This window comes from Electrophorus electricus, chromosome 17, assembly GCF_041902795.1.
Source record: "Electrophorus electricus isolate QZ-2024a chromosome 17, ASM4190279v1, whole genome shotgun sequence".
Classification (NCBI taxonomy): Eukaryota; Metazoa; Chordata; class Actinopteri; order Gymnotiformes; family Gymnotidae; genus Electrophorus; species Electrophorus electricus.
The window spans coordinates 6,643,026-6,666,479 of NC_137513.1; the positions used below are offsets into that span (position 1 = coordinate 6,643,026).

The 23,454-nt window shown below is 37.6% G+C and overlaps 2 protein-coding genes across 4 annotated transcripts; one reads left to right on the plus strand and one right to left on the minus strand.

Moving 5' to 3' along the window:
- The first annotated feature begins 3,149 nt into the window (after positions 1 to 3,149).
- Positions 3,150 to 20,805, plus strand: LOC113574707 (solute carrier family 12 member 7-like). Of its 2 annotated transcripts, XM_027005809.3 has the most exons (26): positions 3,150 to 3,532; positions 7,466 to 7,548; positions 8,242 to 8,373; positions 8,710 to 8,856; positions 9,107 to 9,161; positions 9,314 to 9,444; positions 10,198 to 10,412; positions 11,229 to 11,437; positions 11,519 to 11,680; positions 12,033 to 12,131; positions 12,310 to 12,367; positions 12,485 to 12,659; positions 12,850 to 12,968; positions 13,289 to 13,387; positions 13,981 to 14,100; positions 14,243 to 14,347; positions 14,522 to 14,690; positions 15,127 to 15,322; positions 15,641 to 15,810; positions 16,073 to 16,204; positions 16,498 to 16,605; positions 17,274 to 17,384; positions 17,769 to 17,938; positions 18,171 to 18,185; positions 18,594 to 18,727; positions 19,159 to 20,805. In XM_027005809.3, exons 1-26 carry the CDS (start codon positions 3,418 to 3,420, stop codon positions 19,248 to 19,250), a joined length of 3,321 nt encoding a protein of 1,106 aa, XP_026861610.1. In that variant the 5' UTR covers positions 3,150 to 3,417; the 3' UTR covers positions 19,251 to 20,805. The 2 variants fall into 2 exon arrangements, with proteins under 2 accessions (XP_026861610.1, XP_081556794.1); XM_081700668.1 differs by lacking the exon at positions 13,981 to 14,100 and having other exon boundaries at positions 3,151 to 3,532.
- Position 20,806: 1 nt separating this feature from the next.
- On the minus strand, positions 20,807 to 23,141 carry mrap (melanocortin 2 receptor accessory protein). 2 transcript variants are annotated; one of them, XR_014118000.1, is made up of 4 exons: positions 23,003 to 23,141; positions 22,807 to 22,903; positions 21,930 to 22,455; positions 20,807 to 21,734 (listed from the first exon to the last, which is right to left on the minus strand). XR_014118000.1 is itself a non-coding variant. In XM_027005777.3 (3 exons), the coding sequence occupies exons 1-3, from the start codon at positions 23,106 to 23,108 to the stop codon at positions 22,374 to 22,376; spliced, it is 285 nt and encodes a 94-aa protein (XP_026861578.1). In that variant the 5' UTR covers positions 23,109 to 23,141; the 3' UTR covers positions 20,807 to 22,373. The 2 variants fall into 2 exon arrangements, 1 of the variants encoding a protein (XP_026861578.1); XM_027005777.3 differs by having other exon boundaries at positions 20,807 to 22,455.
- Between the last annotated feature and the right edge of the window lie 313 nt (positions 23,142 to 23,454).

Below are 23,454 nucleotides of genomic sequence, written 5' to 3' on the forward strand. Positions count from 1 at the left end.
CATACATAACGTTTCAAACTAATGTTAAAATCTTGGGTATTCAATCGTCTTTTTGTTTGTTTGTTTCTCTGTTGTTGTTTTTTTACTCGTAACTGACCACAAGAACTGTGGTAAATTAACTATCCCTATAGTACAGGCCAGTTAGTAGTAATTTTTAAATCCCCTACAAATCTGTGGTGTCATATATACTAGGCGGGCAAGAAAAAAAAAGTAGATTTACTCTTGCTTAAGTAAAGAGAAACATTTATATATATATATATGTGTGTGTGTGTGCCTAGTGGCACATGCATCTGCAATTGCTTGCTAGCTAAGTAGCTATCTACTAAGTTATCAGTACATACAAATAAATATCTTGTTGCCTGTGAAACATGATTGTTCTCATTAGTCATGTAATTAGGTAGGTAGAACACAGATGGATTATTTTCAACAATGATTTTCATGGCTTTGTTGGAGATAGTTTAGATTAACATTTTTAACTTGTTTTGTAATGTGGGATATTTATGACTAGGATAATGATGATGAGAATTATTGTAATTAAAAGAGCAGTAGATGCTAGGTTGAGAAGAGAGTTGAGGATTTGTGAGCAGCAATATGGTTTCATGCCAGCAAAGTGCACCACAGATGCAATGTTTGCTTTGAGAAAGTTGATGGAGAAGTAAAGGGAAAGCCAGAAGGAGTTACATTGTGTGTTTGTAGATCTAGAGAAAGCTTACAATATAGTGCAGAGAGAGGAGTTATAGCATCGTATGAAGAAATCATGAGTGGCACAGAAGTATGTGAGAGTGGTGCAAGATATATTTCAGGATAGTGTGACAGTGGTGAATTGTGCAGTAGGATTAACATGCCATGATCATTCAATTTCTAGACTTCCTTTGGAGATTTTCCAAGTGTTGGCATGAAAAATAGTGTGCACTGGATAGTGGTCTGGTCTGGAGGCTTCTCAAGTCATCTTGTTATCCGAAGCTAGACAATGGGAGTGTTGGTTCAAAGATCAGTACAACTGAAGGGGATCCCTTTATACAGGTTATTCTTGCCTACATCTGTGTCTGCAATTTGCAGAAATGGCCACCAGAGGTCAGCAGAGTTGAGAATCGTCCCAAAAGTACTAAACAGTCGCACCCGCATCTTAATTCATCTTGTTAGCTGCACTTTCAATTAAAGTGAGTTTTGACCCCAGACTTGCATTAACAGTTCTTTATTTTACGTTTAAAGGAGACTCTGATTGGTTGATGGTTTGAACAGTCTCTGGCAAGACTGGCATACTTAACAGATTTTGAGTCATGTTGTGAATAATCCTTGCATGTGGATTTATCCAAAATATGAGTCAGCCTCCACAAACCATAAATTCAAGAGCTATACAAGAACTGATTTTGATTCAGAGATTTGCTTAGATGAGATAATAGGAAAATGTACTGCTTTTCTGATTTACTCACAAACTGGCATTTAAAAGCAAAAGAACAGTAACTTTTAATTTCAAATTCTATGCATTGCAATTCTCTATATTGCAATTAGTAAACTGTGAGGTATTAATAGTTACAAATTGCAGAAAGCTGAATCACTTAGTAATCACTCGGTAAGTCACAATTAAAAAAGTGGAGAACCTCACTTCCCATATACATATACCATCAAAAATGTATGCTAATCAGTTATTCAAATTTATCCAGTGAAAAGACAATGACTCTCTGCACTCTCTGCATATTGCTTTGTTTATATGTTACTCAACGTTTTACCTCAAACAGTCCACAAAATGAGAGTCACTGCAGAATAAGATGATCGCTCATTGGAGTCTAAGTGACCATTTTTGATTCTTTATCATGGCCATTAAAGCACAAGAAAGGTACATTAGAAACTGCATTGGAATTACAACTTTTCCTTAAGCACATATAAAAACTTTGAAGAGTTCATTGGAAAAGGGAAGAGGCATGTCGTGATTCTGAAGAAAAATATAAGAATGCTTAAAAAGAGTCTTACTGTACAAGTTGTGCATAATAAGGCCTGTAGAAATATTGGTTCTCTTAAATAATTTGCCAATAATTTCTTTAGGTAATTTATTTTTAAATTAGTAGCAAATAATTCTTAAACATATCTTTTCAAAAATAGTAAAACTGACTCTAAAATGCTTCCCCCCACTGTTTATTATGTTTTAATCAATAATTATTCATAATTTCATAAGTTTAGTATATAAAGGAAAAGCTGCTTCCTGAAATTTGTGTTGGCTTTGCCAGTTTCCTTTAAGCTGTTCAAATGCTGCCATACTGCATATCTTATCAACAGCTGTCTTCCAGTGGCCTCTGTTATGGTCATCAAAGTACACACCCTTGGATCTTGGGGTCAAAGTGCCAGTGTAGCCTATTGTTGCTCATGTTTGTCACAAACATGTACTTAAGGTTTCACAAGTTGTTTTTAGTTTTCCATTACTTGGTCCAGTTACACCTTGGGAGCAGACACGAGTAGCTTGGCATGGAGAGGGAGATCACAGCAAAGCTGTGGCAGGAAGCTATTTTGGTGAAAAGGAAATGGTAATTTCCTATTCTATTCCCAAATGTTATGTGTGTGTGTGTGCGTGTGTGTGTGTGTGTGTGTGTGTGTGTGTGTGTGCGTGCGTGCGTGTGTGTGCGCGTGCGTGCGTGTGTGTGTGTGCGTGTGTGTGCGCGTGTGTGCGTATTAATATTTGGGTGGGGGTTGTTGGTGGCGAGAATGTGCCACCCTTTGTTTTGGTCAGTGTTGACTTTTGTGCTTCCTCACCATGTCCCTCTCAGCACTACCTATCATATTTAAAAACCACAAAGGCAGGAAATTACACACTACTGCACAATGTTGGGGCATCCATGTTAAAATAGTTCCCTGGATTTTCCTGTTCACCTAGACGACAGCTTACTTACAAAATCTTATACTAAAATGCGTGAATTACAGGCCATAAAAGAAAGGTTAATTTCTTTGAGATTAGGGGAGAATGAAAAAAAAGACTGTTACGACAGGGGAATACTGTTAAATAAACAAAATGAACAAGTGCTGTGTTTTAAAATTAACATTTAGATTTAATTACATTTAATTTGCATCTAGACAGTACACTGTTCTGCCACCAGGGGATTAAAACATGTGAATGCAAGTGCCCCCAACCCCACGTCCGGATAAGTTTCGGATAAGTTTGTTCGCAGGGATAGACGAGGAAGTGGTCTGGCGATGCTCGTTATTTGTTAGTAGAGATCACGCGGGTCCCGGCGCCTAATCAGACGCACTTACGGAGCGAGGGACAGAACACAAAACTTTTGTAAGAAGGCCTGGGAGAGGGTGTGTATATACATGCGTCTGTTCATGTGAGATACTGGACGGAAGGGAGGGCGAGTGAGTAATTGAGTGAACGAGGAATACACAAGGAAACGAGCCGTCTCACTGGCATAACGCATGTGAAAGACAATGCCCACTAACTTCACGGTGGTGCCAGTGGAGGACGGTACATCCAGTCCAGATTATGATGGTAGAATCTCAGCGGAGGATAATAAGTCCAGCGGTTTGCCCGGACCTTACTCGGGTAAGCATTATTCTAAAAACATTCTTATCCAGTTGACTGAGAACTGGCGCAGGCACGTCTTGGCACTGAGCACGGAAGAGTTCCCCTCGTGTTAGTCACTCCCGTCTACGTCAGTATTTTTGCCTCTCTGTTTTCGTTTTCATGTTTTAGAAAGCAAAGTCTACTTTTGAAACGTTATCACACAAATGTGAAATTAGCTGCTACCTAGCTGGTTACCGAACGTCTCTCTCCCATTTTCTTTCCCGTTTCCCCATATTATCTATCTTCTCATGAGTTTGGTTGAAAATATACCACAGCCATGTCTCGGGCTAAGGAAGGTAATCAGGTTCCAGATGTTTATATTCATTAGACCTATTTTTATTTCATAAATTTTAAACTGCGTAGTACACAACTCATTCTCTTCGCTGTAGCAAGATACAGCAGTGAGAAACATTTGTGCTCCGATGATCACCTGTGACAATCTTGCTGCATATTACTTTGTCAGCAGCAAAACAACTGCAGTTTGTCGCTGTACTTCTCTTTGGGATACGAAAAAGCCTCCTGGCTGTTGTTGAATCGGGAGAGTAGTGTTCTGTGTTTATGCCACAAGTGTGTGATAACAGGCTGCCTTCTTGATGGCTTGCTTGTGTATGTGATTTAAGGAAAATTTTAATTTTGAAGGAAAGTCGAATTAGTTTCAGAAATGTTCTTGCATCAAACATGTCAGTAAATTGTCCGAAATAGGTTTGTGTGTGGTTTTGAGGTTATTTTTGAAAAACAAAAATCTATGTAAATAATACGTTTTTGCAGCAGTTGTCGTTATTCCTTACGATCTGCTACTCCCCTCTCTGCAATTCTTTCATTTGCAGCTCATTTGTGGTCATCTTTTCTTTATTTTTTTCCAGGCCTTCTAAAATGTGAATGAATAGTAAGTTGGAATATTTTTCATATGCTGCGTGTACTTTTTTTTTTTTTTTTTTTTAAACTTAAATCTGTTTACCCAACCCCACACAGGCTCTACCTTTTAGTCATTGCCCGTTTCAACCGAATAGCTGTGTCTACTGTATTGCAAAATGGCAATTAACTCCGGAGGGTGAGGGCTAACGTACTTCCTTTGAGAAACCTGAAATCATCCACTGGCTCTTTTCATGCTGCCATTCACCCAGCATCTTAAGACATATCACTAGTTGCTCACCTGCCAGGCTCCCACAACTGGATAGCTTGCCTCTGATTGCCAGGAAGTGATGAACTAGGCTTTCCTTTCCATTCAGAAAGCAGGGACAGTTATGCTCTCCTGAACTCCCAGTCATCAATTTAACATTTTAATGCTAGAGGCTTACCTATGGAATCATAATGACATGTGGAAATAGCATTTGTTTTGACAGTAGAGTTTGGAATGGGTCCTTTTATTTATCATGCGTAAGAACAGCTTGATCCTCAATTCATCTATTGTTCTTGTTTAAGACAAATATGATTCCACTGACCAATCCAAAAAGGTTAAATTTTCCTGAATGGCTTTCAACAAACAGTTGACCTGTCACAGCACACACTTACTGTAGGCCTATCACCAACTCAGTGAATGAGGGTGGTTTTCAGCAAGCAGTTCCAGAAATGAGAAATTTCTGTAATAACCAGGCAACACACCTTAATGTTTTTACTTGTCCAAGTTTCCAAAATGATTTAATTTATATGCAAGTATTAATAAAAGCAAAATTAACCACTCACTGAAGTACTTAACAACCAAATACGCTGGCAGACCATTTCTTCACTGTACCGTCATCTTCTAGTAACAAAAGAGTGGAAATGTAGTGACAACATTCAATGAACACTACCTGTAACGCATGTAGTAGCAGCAATGATCTGACAGAGTGTTTCAAATAAAGATTATGCAAAGAATGAGGATTGTCAATACTTTTTAATTAATGATGAGACAAATACTTAAACCATTTTTTTGGACTGGTTCAAAAATATTTTTTGCTTTTACTTTTCCCTTGTATTTATACTCATGGAAAATAGAGGATCTAACTACAATAAATCTAAAACATAAACATATATCTCATCCCCAAATGATCACATTACTTTAGATTTATCTTTTTGAAGTTATTCCATGTATTCCTTTTTTTTTAAAAAAACCCCAAAATCGCTAGCTATACAACCAGCTAGCTATAGAACGTCCAGTATGTGTAGATCTAGTTTATTCACTACAATGACTGCATTGTGAGGATAGCATTAAAATCAAATCAACTTCTGCCATTCTGTAACTCAGGATCCCAATTCCTAGGCTGCTGAAAACTAGTTGCAAGAAATGATTCCAGGACTGTCATAAAGGTATACAACCTGAGTTATGTACCTGTGGTGATGTAGTTGGTGTTACAGCCCTCTCTTGTTCCTGCTCCACCTTTGCATTGGTTGGAACCAGAGGACAGGACTAATTTATTGTGTATTAATGTACTAATGCTGTCTGAGTGATTCTGTAGCATAATGTATTGAAAGGCAGGGAGCACACAGAGAGGCGAGAGCTGAAAATTGCAGAAAATGCAAGAAACTGAGAGTACGATAATAGCAGGATCCATATTAAGAGTTAATCATAGAGTGCAGTACAGTCCTGGAGAGTAAGAGGTGGGTGCACAACCAATAATCCGCACAGAGGCTGAGAGGAAGGTTAATGTCCTGTGGACTGCAGCATGTTGTGGAACAGGTCGCGCTGTCTCCAATTGCCATGGGCAAACCCATCGGGTGATGGAGTGAAGCACAGACAGTTTGTTTGTGTCTTTTCCTACCCAGCACGTCATGTCTGAACAGAGAGGTTCAGAGAAGTCTGTGGCAGCAGTCAAAGCCATCACAGTATTGTAAGAAATGTGTAGCCCATTTCTCCTTTGCTTTTTGCTTTGAATAATGGTGGAGGCACCATTTTGAACGGTTTAGGTGAGTTTCACTCAGTTTTTTGGTGCACCATTGATTCTTTGACCAACAAGAACATTTTTTGCTGTGCTTTTTATGACTGCAGGTCTGTGTTTGAATGTTGATACTGTGCATTGCATTTTGAGTTCTTAGTTATAAACCAACATTGGCATACTTCTGTTTCTTGCTTACTTCCAAAATTGTGCACCAAATAGATTTTACAATATGAAGTGTTTTTATACCAACGATTTAAGTATTAATCGATTTGTGCAATGAGTGTCACATCAAAGTTGCTGATGTTTGGGCTCATGGTAGCCTTGTTGAGGCTCACTGGGGCTATACTGGTATGAGAGGTAATCTTCATAGCAAATTAGAGCCACAGAAATGAAAATATTTGAAATATTGACAGAAAGGCTTCATGACGAAGGTGGGACTGTGCATTGACCAGAGACCACTTCAGCTTTGGAAGGTTGCTTTTTATTAAATTTTATTTTAATTTTTTTAAATAGCTGTGCAGTAGAGTCATAGAACTGTTGCATGATGTCAGACCATGGGGAAAAATCTTTTTTGATCATGTTTTTAAATTTATTTTAACATTTTGGTTTGGGGGAAAATATGATGTTTACCTATTTTGTGATAAGACCACTCTGCTTGCCATAGAGTACAATACCATATAATTCACTAGCCAGAAATTTTTCCTTCAAATATATTTTTAAAACCACTGTGTTTTTAATACTGTTTGGGGAGAAAGTGACAAGAAAAAATGTTGCACTGAATTATAGTTCAGCTTGACCTCCATACTTTGTTGCTTAAACTGACAATGGACACATGATGTAACATGAGCAATGGAGCCTTCTGGGCATGCAGGTCTTTCCATCATCAGAATGAAAGGAACTGCCTCATATAAAGACTCCTAGAATTGCTTTTTTTTAATGCAAGTTGTGATGACATTTGTTTTCCTGCTGTGATGAGAACAATTGCAGTAGCTAAAGGTTGAGTCATAAAATACAAACTCAAAAAGGTCAATGTCAAAATACATGCATGTTGTAACAGGTGATGAAACACGTGGGGAAGACAGTCCCTTCATCAGTGACCGTGACTGGAGCAGTGATAGGAAGAACATGGCCCTCTTTGAGGTACAGCTCATACTTATGCTGTTTCACAATGTTTGCAATTATTTTCAGAATTCAGTGTTGCATTTTTACTTCAGACTGTTTGAGTTAAATACTTAATATTCTATAACTTTACAAGTTAATAAAGTGAATGTCCTGCCCTTTATGTAAAGTGAAAGCGTTGCCAACACCCAGTCAGAAATGCCTGAATGATAGAGATGGCACTGGAATAACAATCTCTCTGCAGTGCATGCGCAAACATGATATAGCCCTCAGTCTTTCTAAGCATTCCTTACACTCATCTATGCCATGGCCAAATGTTACTGTGTAAAGTGAAATTGATGCACAAAATTCACTTTCTTTTCACAGAATGCAATGCACAGAACATGTTTCTAATTAGACAAGCTGAATGCAGTTTTTATGGCTGGGAGTGAACAAAACTTTGCATGTGCTTGCAATCAAACATTTAAATAAATAAATATCTATATATCTTTCTGTCTGTAATTGATCTGTTTCTGTCTGTGCATGTATCTATATCTGTCATAGGACAATGTTTTCATGGGTCAGGAAATGTCAGATTATGCTTTTATGTTCATTGTGATTTATCTTTTTTTAGTGACTGTACAAATGCGGGTTTTTTGGCCCAGTGCTCAATATGTTTCATTTAAAAGCCTTTCTCATTAACTACTTAGCATATTTGTTTTCCTCTTTACACAGGAAGAAATGGACAGCACTCCAATGGTGTCATCCCTTCTTAACAAACTGGCCAATTACACCAACCTGACTCAGGGTGTTGCTGACCACGAGGAAGCTGAGAGTGAGGATGGGATTAAGAGGGTTACGGTCAAGGTTAGTTTGAAGCCACTAGGTAGTTTGAAGCTCAAAAACCTATCCTAGACATAATTGTAAAGTTATTTTTAAAATAAACACCCTCCTCAAAACTTTAGAGGATGTTGAGTTGTGCAGGCCTCAATGCTTTATCAATCCATTTAGATTCTTTGTAATTTGATGGGGTCTTGGACAACATGCTGAAACAACACCAAAAACCAAACCAAAGTGCCAAAACTACCAAATGTCCAAATTGTTTCTGTCTAGATCCTCTGTATATATTCATATTGGTCAGCTGCATGAAATTTCTTTATTTTGATCAGATGCTCAGTTCCTTTTCTCTGTGTGTGTTGCCAGGGTCCTCAGATGGGCACATTTATAGGGGTCTACCTCCCCTGTGTGCAGAGTATCCTGGGCGTGATTTTGTTCCTGCGTCTCACTTGGATCGTGGGCACAGCTGGCATCATGGGTTCCTTTGCCATGGTCTTTATGTGCTGTGCTTGTGTGAGCATCCTTATGCTACCTCATATCGCATATAGCAAGTTCCATTGCTTCATATCCTGAAGTTCCATTGTTTCTGTTGCTTCCATTGCATTATTTATGTAGCTATAAAAGCATGTTCACATCTTTATGGGTCTTTAAAATATTGTTTTATTGTTTACGTTCCATCATTGTGCAGGTTTTGGGACACAGAGACGATGTTCAGCAAATCCTTTCAGTTACGAGAAGAATCTAATCCATGCTTTCTTTACAGACTTTACTGACCGCAATATCTATGAGTGCCATTGCAACTAATGGTATGGTACCAGGTATGTCAGACATCATATATTCAACTTACTACTGATATACTGTTCATATTTTAAAATTTGTTTGAGAACGTATGTGAGTGCACATGTAAGTCAGGCAAATGTGCATTTACTTTAATCAACAGATTGAAAATATTTCTTATTTCTATTTTCAGCTGGTGGCTCATATTACATGATCTCCAGGGCACTGGGTCCAGAGTTTGGAGGAGCTGTTGGGTTATGCTTCTACCTGGGTACAACCTTTGCTGGATCATTGTATATACTGGGTACCATAGAGATTTTCCTGGTGGGTATGCTTTAGATATTGAATGATCTTGATAAGATAATTATAATATTGCATTTGTCCCAAAATAAATAAATCTACTGTCTCAATTTGAGATATTATCAGATACTGATTTCACAATGTTGTGTATTGTCATTTAATCCCAATAAGGATTTTGCTGACTGGGTCTGTATTGGTATCTAACTGTATATTTAATAATTTGCTTAATTTCCTTTTGCAGACCCAGACTAAATTACTGCAGCTGCATAAAAAGCTGTTAGACACATTGGCTTGACATTAAGCAGACAGGTCTCTTTTGAATCTGTCACAAGTTTTGCAATCAATCACCAAGTTTTCAGTTTCCTTTGACTGCATTTGTAACAATTATGGAAGGTAAAGCAGTGTTTTGTTTTGTTTTTGTTTTTTTTAAAGTAACTTTGAGTTCATGGTTAGCTGTCGTGAAAGGTGCTGCTAGCTAACTGTTAATAAAAAAAAATCTATTCAACTATTCAACACATTTGCAGCAGATGGGAAGCAAGAGACAAACAAAAACAAAACCCCAATAAACTATGTGCATCTACTATTACCAGGATTTGTATTTCTTGCTGATCTCTGAAACATCATTCTATTAAGTCAGCAAGATTCTTAGATGGGCAAAACAGATCATTTTAACTCACACACACATTGAATGACATTGGTTGAGAGTACGGGTGTATGGGCATACCTTTAGAGTCCCACTAAACATGCAGCCTGTTATGTCTGTTCTGTGTTGTTCAGATGTACATAATGCCGAATGCAGAGGTGTTTGAGACACGGGAGCATAATATGCGATTGTATGGGACCTGCTGCTTGGCTTCCATGGTCCTGGTGGTGTTCGTTGGGGTGAAGTATGTGAATAAACTGGCCCTGGTCTTCCTTTCCTGTGTAATTCTGTCCATAATGGCCATCTATGCTGGAGTCATCAGAACAGCTATCCAGCCTCCAGATGTCCAGTGAGTAAGCCACATACACACATGACTTTACTTGAACTCTTTTAGAACCTTCAAACGCAAACCAGGTGAAGTTCTAAGAAGATTGCAGCTCAAAAGACTAAAATATAAGTCTATTCTAATACCATATCTGATGGCTAAGACCAGAGAAGTAAATTTATGCTATTGAAACATTTATCTTTTAATTAAATGTTTGATATGATGAACTAAAAGGAACAGTTTGAAAAGACCACATTTCAAACCATTAAATGCTGTAGGTTTATAAATGTTTGTTCAATATCCATGCAAATATTGTGAAAGACAGTAATTGAAAGTCAGGCTCCTCGCATATCTAGTACATGGTGATGCCAAGAATAATGGCATGAGCCTCTCTGATGTGCTGAGAGAGGCCAGGATTTCACAGTTCACTAAACAACGACATGTGTGTAATATTGTACTTCAGCCTTTAAAACCACTTACTCATATACTCATCTTTCTGTACTATTAGTGCCAGTAACAGTATAATGTGTTGAAATGAGTGTTTGGACTACTCATGAATTAAAAAAAATGAATGAAGTAATGATTTACTTCATGTTATTAAGTGGGGAAATATTGTATAATCCAATAACAAGGATTGTTTATCGCTGTTTAAAATGAATAATACATTTTGAGTCACGTTATCACTGCTCTTTGCAGGATCGTTGCATTACTGTGACTAGTTAATTGTTTCCCAATTGTATATTTTGGTGGTGGTGGTGGTTGTTGTGGGGTTTTTTTGTTTGTTTTTTTTGTTTTTTTCTTCTTCTTTTTTTTTTTAAATGAGCTCTTACTGTTTATCAGGATCTGTATGCTGGGTGACCGCCTCCTAGGAAATCAAAACTTTAAGTGTGTAAAGACAGAAGTCATTGACAATATAACCTACCCAACCAAGCTGAGGGAGCTGTTCTGTGATGGGCCTTTCCTCAATGCAACATGTGATGAGTACTTTATTCAGAACAACGTGACTGAGATGAAGGGAATCCCAGGCCTGCTTAGTGGAGTCATCTCACGTGAGGGCTCAGATTACACTACGATCAATAATAAATTATGACCAGTCCAGTTGAATGATCATGATTATGCCTATCTGCTAGATAATCTGTGGGGAAATTATGGTCCCTTTGGGTCGCTGGTTGAGATGAGACAGCAGTCAGAAGCATTGCAGGATTATTCTAATGTCAACAGGCCCTATGTCTTAAACGACATCACTACCTACTTCACCCTGATGGTGGGCATCTTCTTCCCCTCAGTGACAGGTGAGAGAAGAGAGCCTTTGCCTTGTAATGGCTTTAAGGTTTTGTCAAAAATCCTTAAGATGAGGGCAACCAACAAACTAAACAATTCACATGCAGACTCTGTATCTCTGTCGCTTCTACCACTTGTGTTATTTTATACACACAAAAAAGGAACTATTGAATATATTAGATGAAATCACGTGTAATAAGATGTTAAAAATATAATGCACTAATATTATGACCCCATATCTACAGTTTAACAAAGTAAATCCAATAGAATGATATTCTGTGCATCTTGCTGAAAAATGACATGAGCAGATAAAAAAGAAAAGCGCCAAAAGAATGTGGAGTCATACTTATTGTGTTCTTGCAGGGATCATGGCAGGATCAAACCGTTCTGGAGATCTGAGAGATCCTCAGAGATCTATCCCCACTGGCACTATTCTTGCCATTATTACCACTTCAATCACCTGTATCCTTCTGCTGCAGAATAAAATAATTCACTTGCACAAGGAAGGGGAAAGGGAAATGAATGATCCTGAGGTTATTTCACTTTTCCAGAGTGCAGTATATAACTAATGGCAGAAAAATCTATATCTCATGCCTTTCTGTGATGTTTAACAGATCAATACCTTAATTGTTTCAATTAGATATGTCCTTTGTGGTGCTGTTTGGTGCTTGTATTGAGGGCGTGTTACTACGAGACAAGTAGGTGTTACTTTGGTGGGAAATGATCATGATCGTACCATAACAGTTCATTAGTTAGAAAACTTCAATACTTTAATTCAATATTTTTAATCCATGTCATATATGATGTGTAAACAGGTTTGGGTACTCTGTGAACCGGATTCCTGTGTTGGGCATTCTGGCATGGCCCTCACCGTGGATAATTGTGATAGGCTCTTTCTTTTCTTGTTGTGGGGCAGGCTTACAAAGCCTCACTGGTGCTCCCCGGCTGCTGCAAGCCATTGCACATGATGGAATTGTGCCATTCCTACAGGTGATCAACACTATCATTTATCAGCCTAAATGACACATTTTAACATTGGCTTGCTGTAAATCTTGGGATGTATGTGAATGGTTTAGTGGCTGTTCCTGATAGTGTTCTGTTATGTGCTTGACACTGCTTTGTTAAAATGATGGATGACAAAAGAAAATGTTACATGTGCATGTCACTGTGTCTTTTGTAGGTGTTTGGTCACAGTAAATTCAATGGTGAGCCTACCTGGGCTTTACTTCTGACTGCAGTAATCTGTGAGATTGGAGTTCTAATTGCCTCTATAGATGCTGTTGCACCCATCCTTTCAATGTAAGCAGCCTTCCCTTTAACATTTTGCCCCTACAAGTAGACACACACACACACACACACACACACACACACGAGATGCGTGTAGAAACGTTACTGTTTCCTTGGTGCATTGCTTATATCATGGCAGAGCACTCAGTATTGTCTGTGATGATATGACAGTAAATGTAATAATCTAAAATCTAATGCACAGTTCTTTAGTTGTCTAATAGAATCTCTGCTCAGTGTAGTTATTACCATATAATGATTGGCCCAATTTGTATTGTGTCAGCAGAGAACTCATAGATTTCTCATAGATCTCTCTCATGATTTCCTTAAAACAGGTTTTTCTTGATGTGTTACTTGTTTGTCAACTTGGCCTGTGCTATCCAAACTCTACTGGGCACTCCAAACTGGAGACCAAGGTTTAAGTTCTACCACTGGTATGTTAACCAAGAGCAATTAATGTCAAAATGTAAATTAAATCATGTAATCTACTGAGGTCACTTTAGTGATGTGTATTCATTTCTTTTAAACCAAAGCAAATGCATTTTTAAACTGTTGAAACCACTAAAAATATTCTTTAAACAGCAGACTATTCAGTTAGCACTACAGTAACTAACAAATCAGCATGTAAGTAGATTGTCTTTGTTTAGCGATTAATTTAAAGCTATAATCAAATATGTGACTTGAATTATGTAATTTGTAAAACATTTATGGCCATGTCAGACCAACTTTAGTCGGGTGCTGTAAATATCATCTAAAAGGAATGTTAAAGTACATGACTGCATGGGCAAGAGCAGTTGACATTTTTTGATGCCATTCATATTGCATTTGCCATGTTTGATGCCATATTCATAGCTGTAAGCATCCAGTTGTATGAATGAAGCAATTTCATGAATACTAATGGCTTGAGTCGCCAACTTGAGATCCACAACTACAGTAATATTATATGCCTTGGTTTGTTTCCCTTCATGACTAATTTAGATGCAAACTACAAGCCATGAAGTAATGCATTTGCCTCTTCGTCCAACAGGAGTCTTTCCTTCCTGGGAATGAGCCTTTGTCTCGCTCTTATGTTTGTTTCATCCTGGTATCATGCACTGATTGCAGTGGTGATTGCTGGATGCATATACAAGTACATTGAATACAGGGGGTGAGTTACTATCCCCTCAGTCATGTCCTGCTTTCATGCTATAGAGAGAAACAAGAAGGCAAGTTAAAACACAGCTTGGCTAGGTGACTTCAGTGATGCTTCCCTTCCTGTTAATTATGACGGAGTGTTTCTGAACCTACAGGGCAGAGAAGGAATGGGGTGATGGAATCAGAGGCCTGTCCCTAAACGCTGCACGCTATGCTCTCCTCAAGCTAGAAGAAGCACCACCCCACACCAAGAACTGGAGGTATGTACAGTAGGAGTCCTGGGGAATTTTCAAACAATGGTAAGGATGTCCTGGATTTGTTTGAATGCGAATAGTGCCAGTTTACCATTTTGAAATCCACTTTGACTTAGTGTTTCAGTAGACACAGGCTTACCGTGTCAGATTTACTACTGCTCTTGCATGTATGTCTTCCAGGCCCCAGCTGCTTGTGCTCTTGAGTCTAGACTCTGACTTGGCAGTGAAGCACCCCCGGCTGCTATCTTTCACATCGCAACTGAAGGCTGGGAAAGGCCTGACCATCATCTGTTCCGTGCTGCAGGGGACCTATATGCTGCGGGGTACTGAGGCAAAGCGTGCTGAAAGGGTAAATGAGAGAGAAGTCAAGCACATGAAGCAAGTAACTTTCTGCCGCACATTGGACTCTGCTGGATGACTGAGCTTGATCGACAGCTTGGCTATGTGATCTTGAATAGTTGTTAGAAGGTGGAGTTTGCAAACTCTGCACCTCACAGGTTTCCATGCTCAATCACACCTCTTCCAACTGTCGAAGGACTTGATGATTAGCTTGAGAGCTGGATCAGATGTGGGACTTTAAACCTATGCATCAAGTTGAAACCTGAAATTCAAGAACAGCAAGAACTGGAAGTTCACTGAAACATCATTACAATGTTTTAGTTTACAGATAGTGCTAATACAGTAAAGGAAGCAATTATATTCATGAAGCCCTGCTTCCTGCTCAGTGATTTCAGAAATAGTTTGAATATAAAAATGGTTGACTGTTAATGCTCTCTCTTTTACAGAGCATGAAGACATCTATGGCTGTAGAAAAAACAAAGGGCTTCTGTCATGTCGTTGTGTGCTCTAACCTGAGAGATGGCTTCTCTAATCTGATCCAGTCAGCTGGCCTGGGTGGCATGAAGCACAACACCGTCCTGATAGCTTGGCCCAATAACTGGAGGCAAGCTGAGGACACCCTCACCTGGAAGAACTTCATAGGTTTGTTCAAGTCTCTCTGATCAGCCTCTGGTAGCAATCGGTGAGGTAATTGGGTTGGAGGAATATACTGAAAGATTAAAGGCTTTCATGGAAGATTATTGATTAAGAGCATTGTTGAAGTTTATTATATGTGTATGAAGTGTTGTTTGTCTTTTTTTCCTTAGAGACTGATCTCTGCTTATACTGAGGCAACACTAACACAGTGTACCTTTGATTGGAATTTAGACTTGCCTGTTTTGTAACTGTCAGATTATGGTTGTCCTCCCAGAACACACAAACTGCAAAACTAACAGCTGAAAAATATTTTTCCACCCACAGAGACAGTGAGAGAAACCACAGCTGCACATCAGGCCCTGCTTGTGGCAAAGAACATAGACCATTTTCCAAGCAATGCAGAGCGATTGGCTGAGGGCACCATTGATGTCTGGTGGATTGTTCATGATGGAGGCCTGCTCATGCTGCTGCCCTTCTTACTCCGCCAGCACAAGGTGGGTATCTGAGGAATGATGACAGACATGATGGCTTACAATGCCCTTAATTTGTGGAACATTTTACATTTGGAATATTTACTTGTTTGGTTAGATTGTTGTTGTTGTTGTTGTTACCTATTTTATGTGTTTTATTCAATAGTGTTTTTTTCCCTAATTTTTGTGCTTAAGAAGCACCAAAAGTACTATATGAAAGCTTGACATAGAAGTTGTTGTTGTTGGCTGTCAAAGAATCAGGAACTTGTTTTGCTGCTTCATTTAGGTCTGGAAAAAGTGTAAGATGCGTATTTTCACTGTGGCTCATCTGGATGATAACAGCATTCAGATGAAGAATGACCTGCAGGTATTCCTGTACCAGCTACGCTTGGACGCTGAAGTGGAAGTGGTGGAGATGGTAGGACTCTGCTGCCTTCTCCTTAGAAGAAGACTTTAAATGACACTGAGAAGTGTCATTTCACCAATCTAAGAAACACCGTATCTGCCTAACTTGCACTAGTGCTCTCTCTGGGACCTGTTAAGATTATTGACTTGATTGTGTTACAGTTAATGGTATTTGTCAGAGACATTTTGGGTTTAAAACAAAAATCCTTGGTATATATATAGAAGTTACATGTGGTATGCGAGATGCCGAAAGGTGAATTCATTTTGTGACCTTCTTTCACACTTTACACTGTTTGATGTGTTTAGCATGAGCGTGATATCTCAGCCTTCACCTATGAGAAGACCCTGGTGATGGAGCAGCGCTGTCTGTTGTTGAAGCAGATGCAGTTGTCCAGAACAGAGAGGGAAAGGGAGGTAATAAATGTCCCTTAAAGAGCATCCTGAGTGGAATAGCTCAGGTTCCGTACAAAGTCCTTCCAAAGATTTTTGGGTCAGATGAAATGAATTATCAAAATCGGCTGGGTGATGCATAATCTTCTACACCTATGTGCTCCTCTCTGTACAATTGCCCATTATAACTGATCAACAATCCAAGAGGCTCAGAATTTCACAAGCTATCAATAGTAGCCAAAACTATGGTTTTATTACATAAGAGAATAAGTGCATATATCAAACATCATAGCATGACTGATGAAACATAACATTTAGAAAATGTGATTAAAGCATTCATAAGGAAATCTGGCTTGTCTGTCACACAATAAACCATATTCAAAAAGTATAATATTTGTAGGAGTTTGTACTATGTTACTTAGAATCTTTTGTCAGATATAAATGTGCTCCCATGTGCCGTAAGAAGGAAGGATACATGGAATATAAACCTTTATAGAAATATCCAAAGTATATCCTCATAAATGTATGATAATTTGAGCTCATATTAGGGGAGAATTTAAGAGTATGAAGATCATGTCTGTTGCCTTAGCCATATCTCAATACGAAACATGTTGTAGAGGTCAAAGCTGTTAGCTGATGAGGCTGCCCCTTTATTCATCATTGTTGAGTTATGTTTTGTGGTTGTCTTGCAGATTCAAAGCATTACTGATGAGTCCAGGAGCTCCATTAAGAGAAAGACCCCAACGAAGGACCCTTCTTCCAATAGTTTGCATGTACCTAGCATAGAGGCCCTGGAGCAAGAGGTATCAGTTTTCATGTATTTTAGTGTTAGGGAGGATCAAAGTATAAAATGTTTTTATTGCTCAAAGTTATTTGCATTGAAGAAGCAAATGTTCTAGTAGTCTATATACATGCTAATAGAGTAAAAGCTTGATAACAATCTAGTATGCCAGTCCCTTAATTATTATTTTTTTTTATAATGGCACTGACCAAGAAGGAGTATTGGAAGCAACATTGGCCATTGCTGAATCTTGCAGTCAAATTCTACTTGTGATTTAGGTCTCATGGCAGCTCACTGAGGCCCTCTTGTGGGTGTTGTCACCATTGGTTGAGAATTGGCTGCTGCAGCATGTGAAGATGGGAGTTATGGCTATACATAATAAACAGTATTGTTCATATTCCTCCAGGGTCATGTGTTTCATCAAAGAGGCACCAAGACACCTGCCCGCCACCGTGAAAGGAATAGCCCTGCCTCTGACCAAGTGCACATGACTTGGACTAAAGACAAGTTGGCCACAGAGAGGAACCGTCTACGTGAGGCTAGCGCAGGTGTAAAAGACCTCTTCAGTATGAAGCCGTGAGTACCATGCAGACGGACAGAGAAAAGCTGATTATTGAGTCTTTTGTCATTTTCAACCATTTAACAGTTAAATACTGTTATATATCTAATGTATTGCAGCTCTGTTAATTGACAAAAGAATTTGCAGATTTATTATTACCACATGCAGATTTATTTACTTATTGATTTGTTTAATTGAGTAATTTAATTGAATAATGGGTTTATTTTTGTTTGCTTCCTCCTTTTATAGCGAGTGGGAGAATCTGTAAGTTGGATTTCATTTTGTCCAGTCTATCTATGTTTATGGCAAGATGTATGATGTGAAGATAGAGTAACTACACTACAATGGATGCTAATATTTTTGTAAATGCACAAAAGCCTTCTTATGTTGGTGTCTGTTGATTTGTGTCACAGTATGTTACAAGGTTAGGCAAAAGCACAACATACCAAATTCTTAGTTTTTCCAGTGAAGAAGTATATAACAAAGCCTACTATTGTGAACGTCAGGGGTAGCAGTGGTGTAGCCCAGAATTCTGGGGCCCCATTGTAAAAGGCAGGGTGGAGGCCTTCATTATATAGTACAAAAGTAAAATACAAAAGAAAGTACAAAATTATAACACTTGAATTTCAATTTTCATTTAAATCATACTATATTTTATGGAAATCTTCACAGAAACCAGTCCAATGTGAGAAGAATGCACACTGCAGTCAAATTGAATGAAGCTGTGGTCAACAAATCCCAGGGGGCTCATCTCGTCTTGCTGAATATGCCTGGGCCACCTAAAAACAAGGATGGTGATGAGAACTGTATCCTTTTAAAGTTCAAAAGGACACGTGTGACACTGCTGTCTTAAGAGGTCTTGATGACCTGAAAAATTCTTGCTGTCATGCAGCTATGGCTGAGGTATAGTAGTGAAATATGTTGTATCCATGAGAAGAATCACCATGTTCAAAGTTAATCATTATTACATAGAACTTGACAACCTACTGCAGCTATTAGGATCTGTCATTATTCCCTTAAAATGTATTATATTTAGGGCCAGTGTACATATGTCAGTCAGCTAGGTGTGTAAAGATTTCTTTGAATCCTTGATAATTTATATAAATCATTACAGAGGTGAACTTCACTGCATTCTCAAAATACTGAATTGCATTTTTGTAATGTGGTGGTCAAAATATGAAATCAATGAAGATATGTGTGCATTGTGACTATTTGCTCCTTGACAGGCTTCTCATAGATATGGAATTTTTAGAAGTTTTAATGGAGGGCTTGGACCAGGTCTTGCTTGTTAGAGGTGGCGGTAGAGAGGTCATCACGATCTATTCTTAACCCCGGAGAAGGACTGGTTCTATAGACAACCTAGATGCATGGTTGAATACTCAGGGTATGAAAAAATAGGAAATTTTTCATCTGTTAGGGATTGGTTAATTGGCTACTACTTTTAGCCAAATTGCCAGATCATTTAGAGATGCATCAGTTGGTCAAATGGTTAACCATTGCAGATGGTACCAACATTGTTTTAACCATACATGTACGTTATTTCCATTAGTCTACCTTGATATACAATTATCATATGTATATACATTTTGGTAGGTAATATACACTGAACTTGTATTACCATAACTTATATGATCTGTCTTCAACACTAAGGGCAGGAATCTCATTTATTATGACCACTTGACTGCAATGAGTGCATACAACAGAACATGAAGGATGGAAGTTGAGAATGTAGCTGCTGATAACTCCTGATAATGTAACCCTAACTTCAGATCTATGAGGCCCACTTACCTCATGCAAGACAGTTGGTGGACCGTTCTGCTTTTGTTTGTTTTTATCTACATCTTTTCATATGCACAGAGTTGCAGTAAAAATAATTTTTGGGTCTAGAAAAAATAAGGAGATATGAGGAGCCAACAAATGGCATATTTGTGATTTTAATATTTCTTATATTTTCTTCTCATCTCAATATGCTGTTAATGAATATAGCTGTCTGCTTCAGACAGGAAACTTAGCAACAGCTGAAATACTAATTTGTTCTTATTTTATTCAGTACCCAAGAGCAGGCTTTTCATAAGTCACTGTGTATTTTCATTTCTTTTTGCCAAAGGGACTATGACATTTCAATGAGACCTTTGCCAAATAACAGTTTCTTTGCCAAATGATTGCAAAATTGGCCCAGATTCTCCAGCGTGTTAGCTCCCTATCCAATAGAAATGCAGAAACAAAAGGCATTTTAAAATGACCAACAGCCCTTAATAAAACATACTGATTAGACAATGTCATTGTCATGGCAATGTCCTGATAACACCGTCTGTGGTTTAGAAAAAATGTTTTCATAAATGTTTGTATCTAATTTTATATATCTTATGGGTTTTATAATGTTTGCAAGTAAACATAGACATTACCACATATATGATAGGTGATAATAGAAGGAAAGTGTTGTTGCAATGTGATTTTCTTTGAAGAAGAAGGATTTCCCCTACAATTCACTTCATATTTGTGAATAACATGGTCTAACTCTGACCTTTTCTTCATGTAGACTTAAATCTTTTTTTGTTTGTCATTTATTCTAATAGGACATAAATAATAGTTTTCTTGCTTTTTGGGGACAAAGTATATAAATACTTGCCAAACATTCTGATAAATCAAAGGTTTACCAAAATATATTTGTTTTAATGGGCCTAATAATATATTGATCTCTCTTTGCTGGATCATGCAAGTGTAAAGCTGACTGCTTAAACCCTGGTAGTTTAACTCTGTGGGTTCTTGCATGCCAAAGAAGAGTGATGAGCTATAATTGTCTGCATGTGCTTTGCAGTGCTCTTCCCATGCTCAATTGCAATGATTGAACAAGGTTCCAATGCATATCCTATGGATAATATCACACTTCAGGAAGCTTTATCAGTTTCCTCTGAAAAACCTAAGTATTAAAATGTCAGGTTTATAGGACCATTTTAGCAATTACAGACACAAATCCTAACATGAATTTTAAAATGTTCATGTTAGTTTTGTAAGTGTTTGGTGATGTGGGTGGAGTGGGGTGGGGTGATTGTATATTTGAATTCATTTAAATAAATGAATTGCATGATTTGCAGTTATATTCTTTCATAGCAACACTGACATTATTTAATATCACTAAAAATATGTGAACCAACTGTGTCATTATTTTATGTGTAGGTCTATGGATTATATCTATGAGAAACATTAAGAAGTAAAATGCTGTTACCGTCTACTTGACATCAATCATTTAAATATATTCAGATTAAAATATATTTTAGAAATTATTCCCCCCAAAATAAATTCACAGCCAAATAGTTGCTGTCTATATGGAACTTTCTAGTGTGTTATCCTGTATGTAAGCTTAGTGAAATGTTAAATGTCATATAAGGGCCCCAGAAGGTACATGGACCTTTATATATAAGGGAATGCAGCATGATCGATTTCTGTATATTGCCTTGTTATGGATATTTTCTTCACATCTAAACCATATAAATCTCATCTAACAAAACCAAATTCTTGATTGTGTAGAGAAAGAAAATAATTCTAAGTTTTTATTATGCTTCTTGCAATGCTTATCTTTACAGGGCAAGGTTAGCAACTCCAACCTTGAGGTCTGAAATTTATTTTCTGTCATTCTTTCCCACTCTCTCTCCCTCCCCCACTTACCACAAAATGAAGTGCGTGCTGAATGTGTTGGAAGTGGAGAAGTGAGGTATAGATAGTCTTAGGAGCTGTGTAAACAGGAGAGCAACCCCACTGGCCTGCTCTTCTGTAGTTTGCCTCTCACCATTCGACATGGATGCACAAAGTTGTCTTGTTTAAAAAATATAAAAACCCATTTTTTAGTTAGCAAGCCACATGCCAATCCCACACTTAGTAATTATGATTTAGCTTTATATTGTATGATGTTACTAAGAAAGTTAGGCATTAAGGAAACACAGATGGCTGTATTAATAACAAACTATTATGGTAAACACTGAATGAATAATGTAATACCATAGAACTTACTTTAGTCTGAGAATGAGCCGTTTCAACTCTTTTTTTGCATTCTAACATGATTGCTGTTATTTAACAAGGTAAGTTAAGTCAAGTCAGAGCACTGTTTAGTTTATTTCCTATGACAACCTGTTGTAGTGTCGTCAAAGTAAGCAGTTAATACGTACAATGCACAACCCAGAAAAATATTAAGATGCATATATTTCCTAACAAGTAGCACTAAATCTTTGTGTAAAGTAACAACATTAAAAGTGAAGGTTTTTGAGATTTTAAAAGTCAAACAAGCAACATAAATTTAAACATTCTGTTCAGGAAGATGATTATAATTTTATATACGTATAATGTCAGTAGTGCATGAAAACAATAGAAATATACAGGAATATGCAAATATATATCTGCACTAAGCTATTACAGTCAAGGGCTGAGACTGGCTTTTTTTTTTTTCTGTGACATGCATCACTCCAAGGATTGAGATGACTGAGTGTATCTTTCTTTACTTATCCATGACAAGCATGACTTCTTCCTGATACTGTCACGCCTGTGAAACAGAAAATGTGTTCTAAAAATTTTTATTTGTAGAGTTCACAAAATTAGTAATTATATTTAAGTTCCATTTAAACCACATTTGTATCTAGATCTAGCAAAATGTAACAGGGAAATGTAATCATTGAGCATGTCATTTTTCATAAATTCATTTGTCCCAGTAGTTATAACACCTAAAATGGCAGGATTTGAACACAAGCAGTGTCTTTTTATCCCAAACTATAAAACAATGGTGACAAGTACTTCAAATGACTTTCATACTTTTGTTATATATTACATATGATCCTCTTATATTCCGTTAGGCTATTTTCATGTTGTTGTGACAGCATACTATGTCATTACTTACCTTGGGATAGTCCCAGTTCGTGAAATACTTGACAAAATCAAGGCGAATAGTCCAATAAATGCAGCCATAGTGATCCAGAATATTATAACGATTGAATCTAAAGTAAACCAGAAAATAGGTTGACATATCAATATGTCTAGACTTGTACATAAAAAAAGGTTATGGATTTATCTTTTACAGGCAAAGAAGAACTCACATCTATTGTATCTTAGTTTACTCGCATCCACAGTCACTGGATCCATATAATCATAGTAATACTCATATGTCCATTCATATGCTGAGGTGTTGGTAGATTTCTCCATAGTGATTTTGCATTCAGTGACAGAAGGACACCCCCCCCCCCCCCCATCCTGTTGTTCCATTACCCACCCATGAAATCAAAAAGGACATCTCTTTAGAAAGATGACAATTATTCCAGTCAATTACATCACATTCCATGTATATGTACATTTACATATATCAAAAATATGTTTCCTTAAAAGAATCAAATGCCTCTTTTATTTTTCACATTTTTATTGTCTGTTTTTGGAACACTATTTCACTTATATGGTTACAATAAATATATTTATTGCATAGCAACAGACCAGAATAAACTAAAAGACACACATCACAATGTAGAAAACTGTGAAATGGTCTTCCATTGCCTAA

Bases quoted from the DNA above. Each gene is read 5' to 3' on its own strand.
- LOC113574707 (XM_027005809.3), top strand. From the start codon at position 3,418: ATGCCCACTAACTTCACGGTGGTGCCAGTGGAGGACGGTACATCCAGT. The intron at 11,438-11,518 runs GTGAGGGCTCAG...CCTATCTGCTAG, and splicing joins GCTTAGTGGAGTCATCTCAC to ATAATCTGTGGGGAAATTAT. The intron at 14,691-15,126 runs GTAAATGAGAGA...TCTCTTTTACAG, and splicing joins AGGCAAAGCGTGCTGAAAGG to AGCATGAAGACATCTATGGC.
- mrap (XM_027005777.3), bottom strand. From the start codon at position 23,108: ATGGAGAAATCTACCAACACCTCAGCATATGAATGGACATATGAGTAT. The intron at 22,904-23,002 runs GTGAGTTCTTCT...GGTTTACTTTAG, and splicing joins TAAACTAAGATACAATAGAT to ATTCAATCGTTATAATATTC. The intron at 22,456-22,806 runs GTAAGTAATGAC...TCTGTTTCACAG, and splicing joins CGAACTGGGACTATCCCAAG to GCGTGACAGTATCAGGAAGA.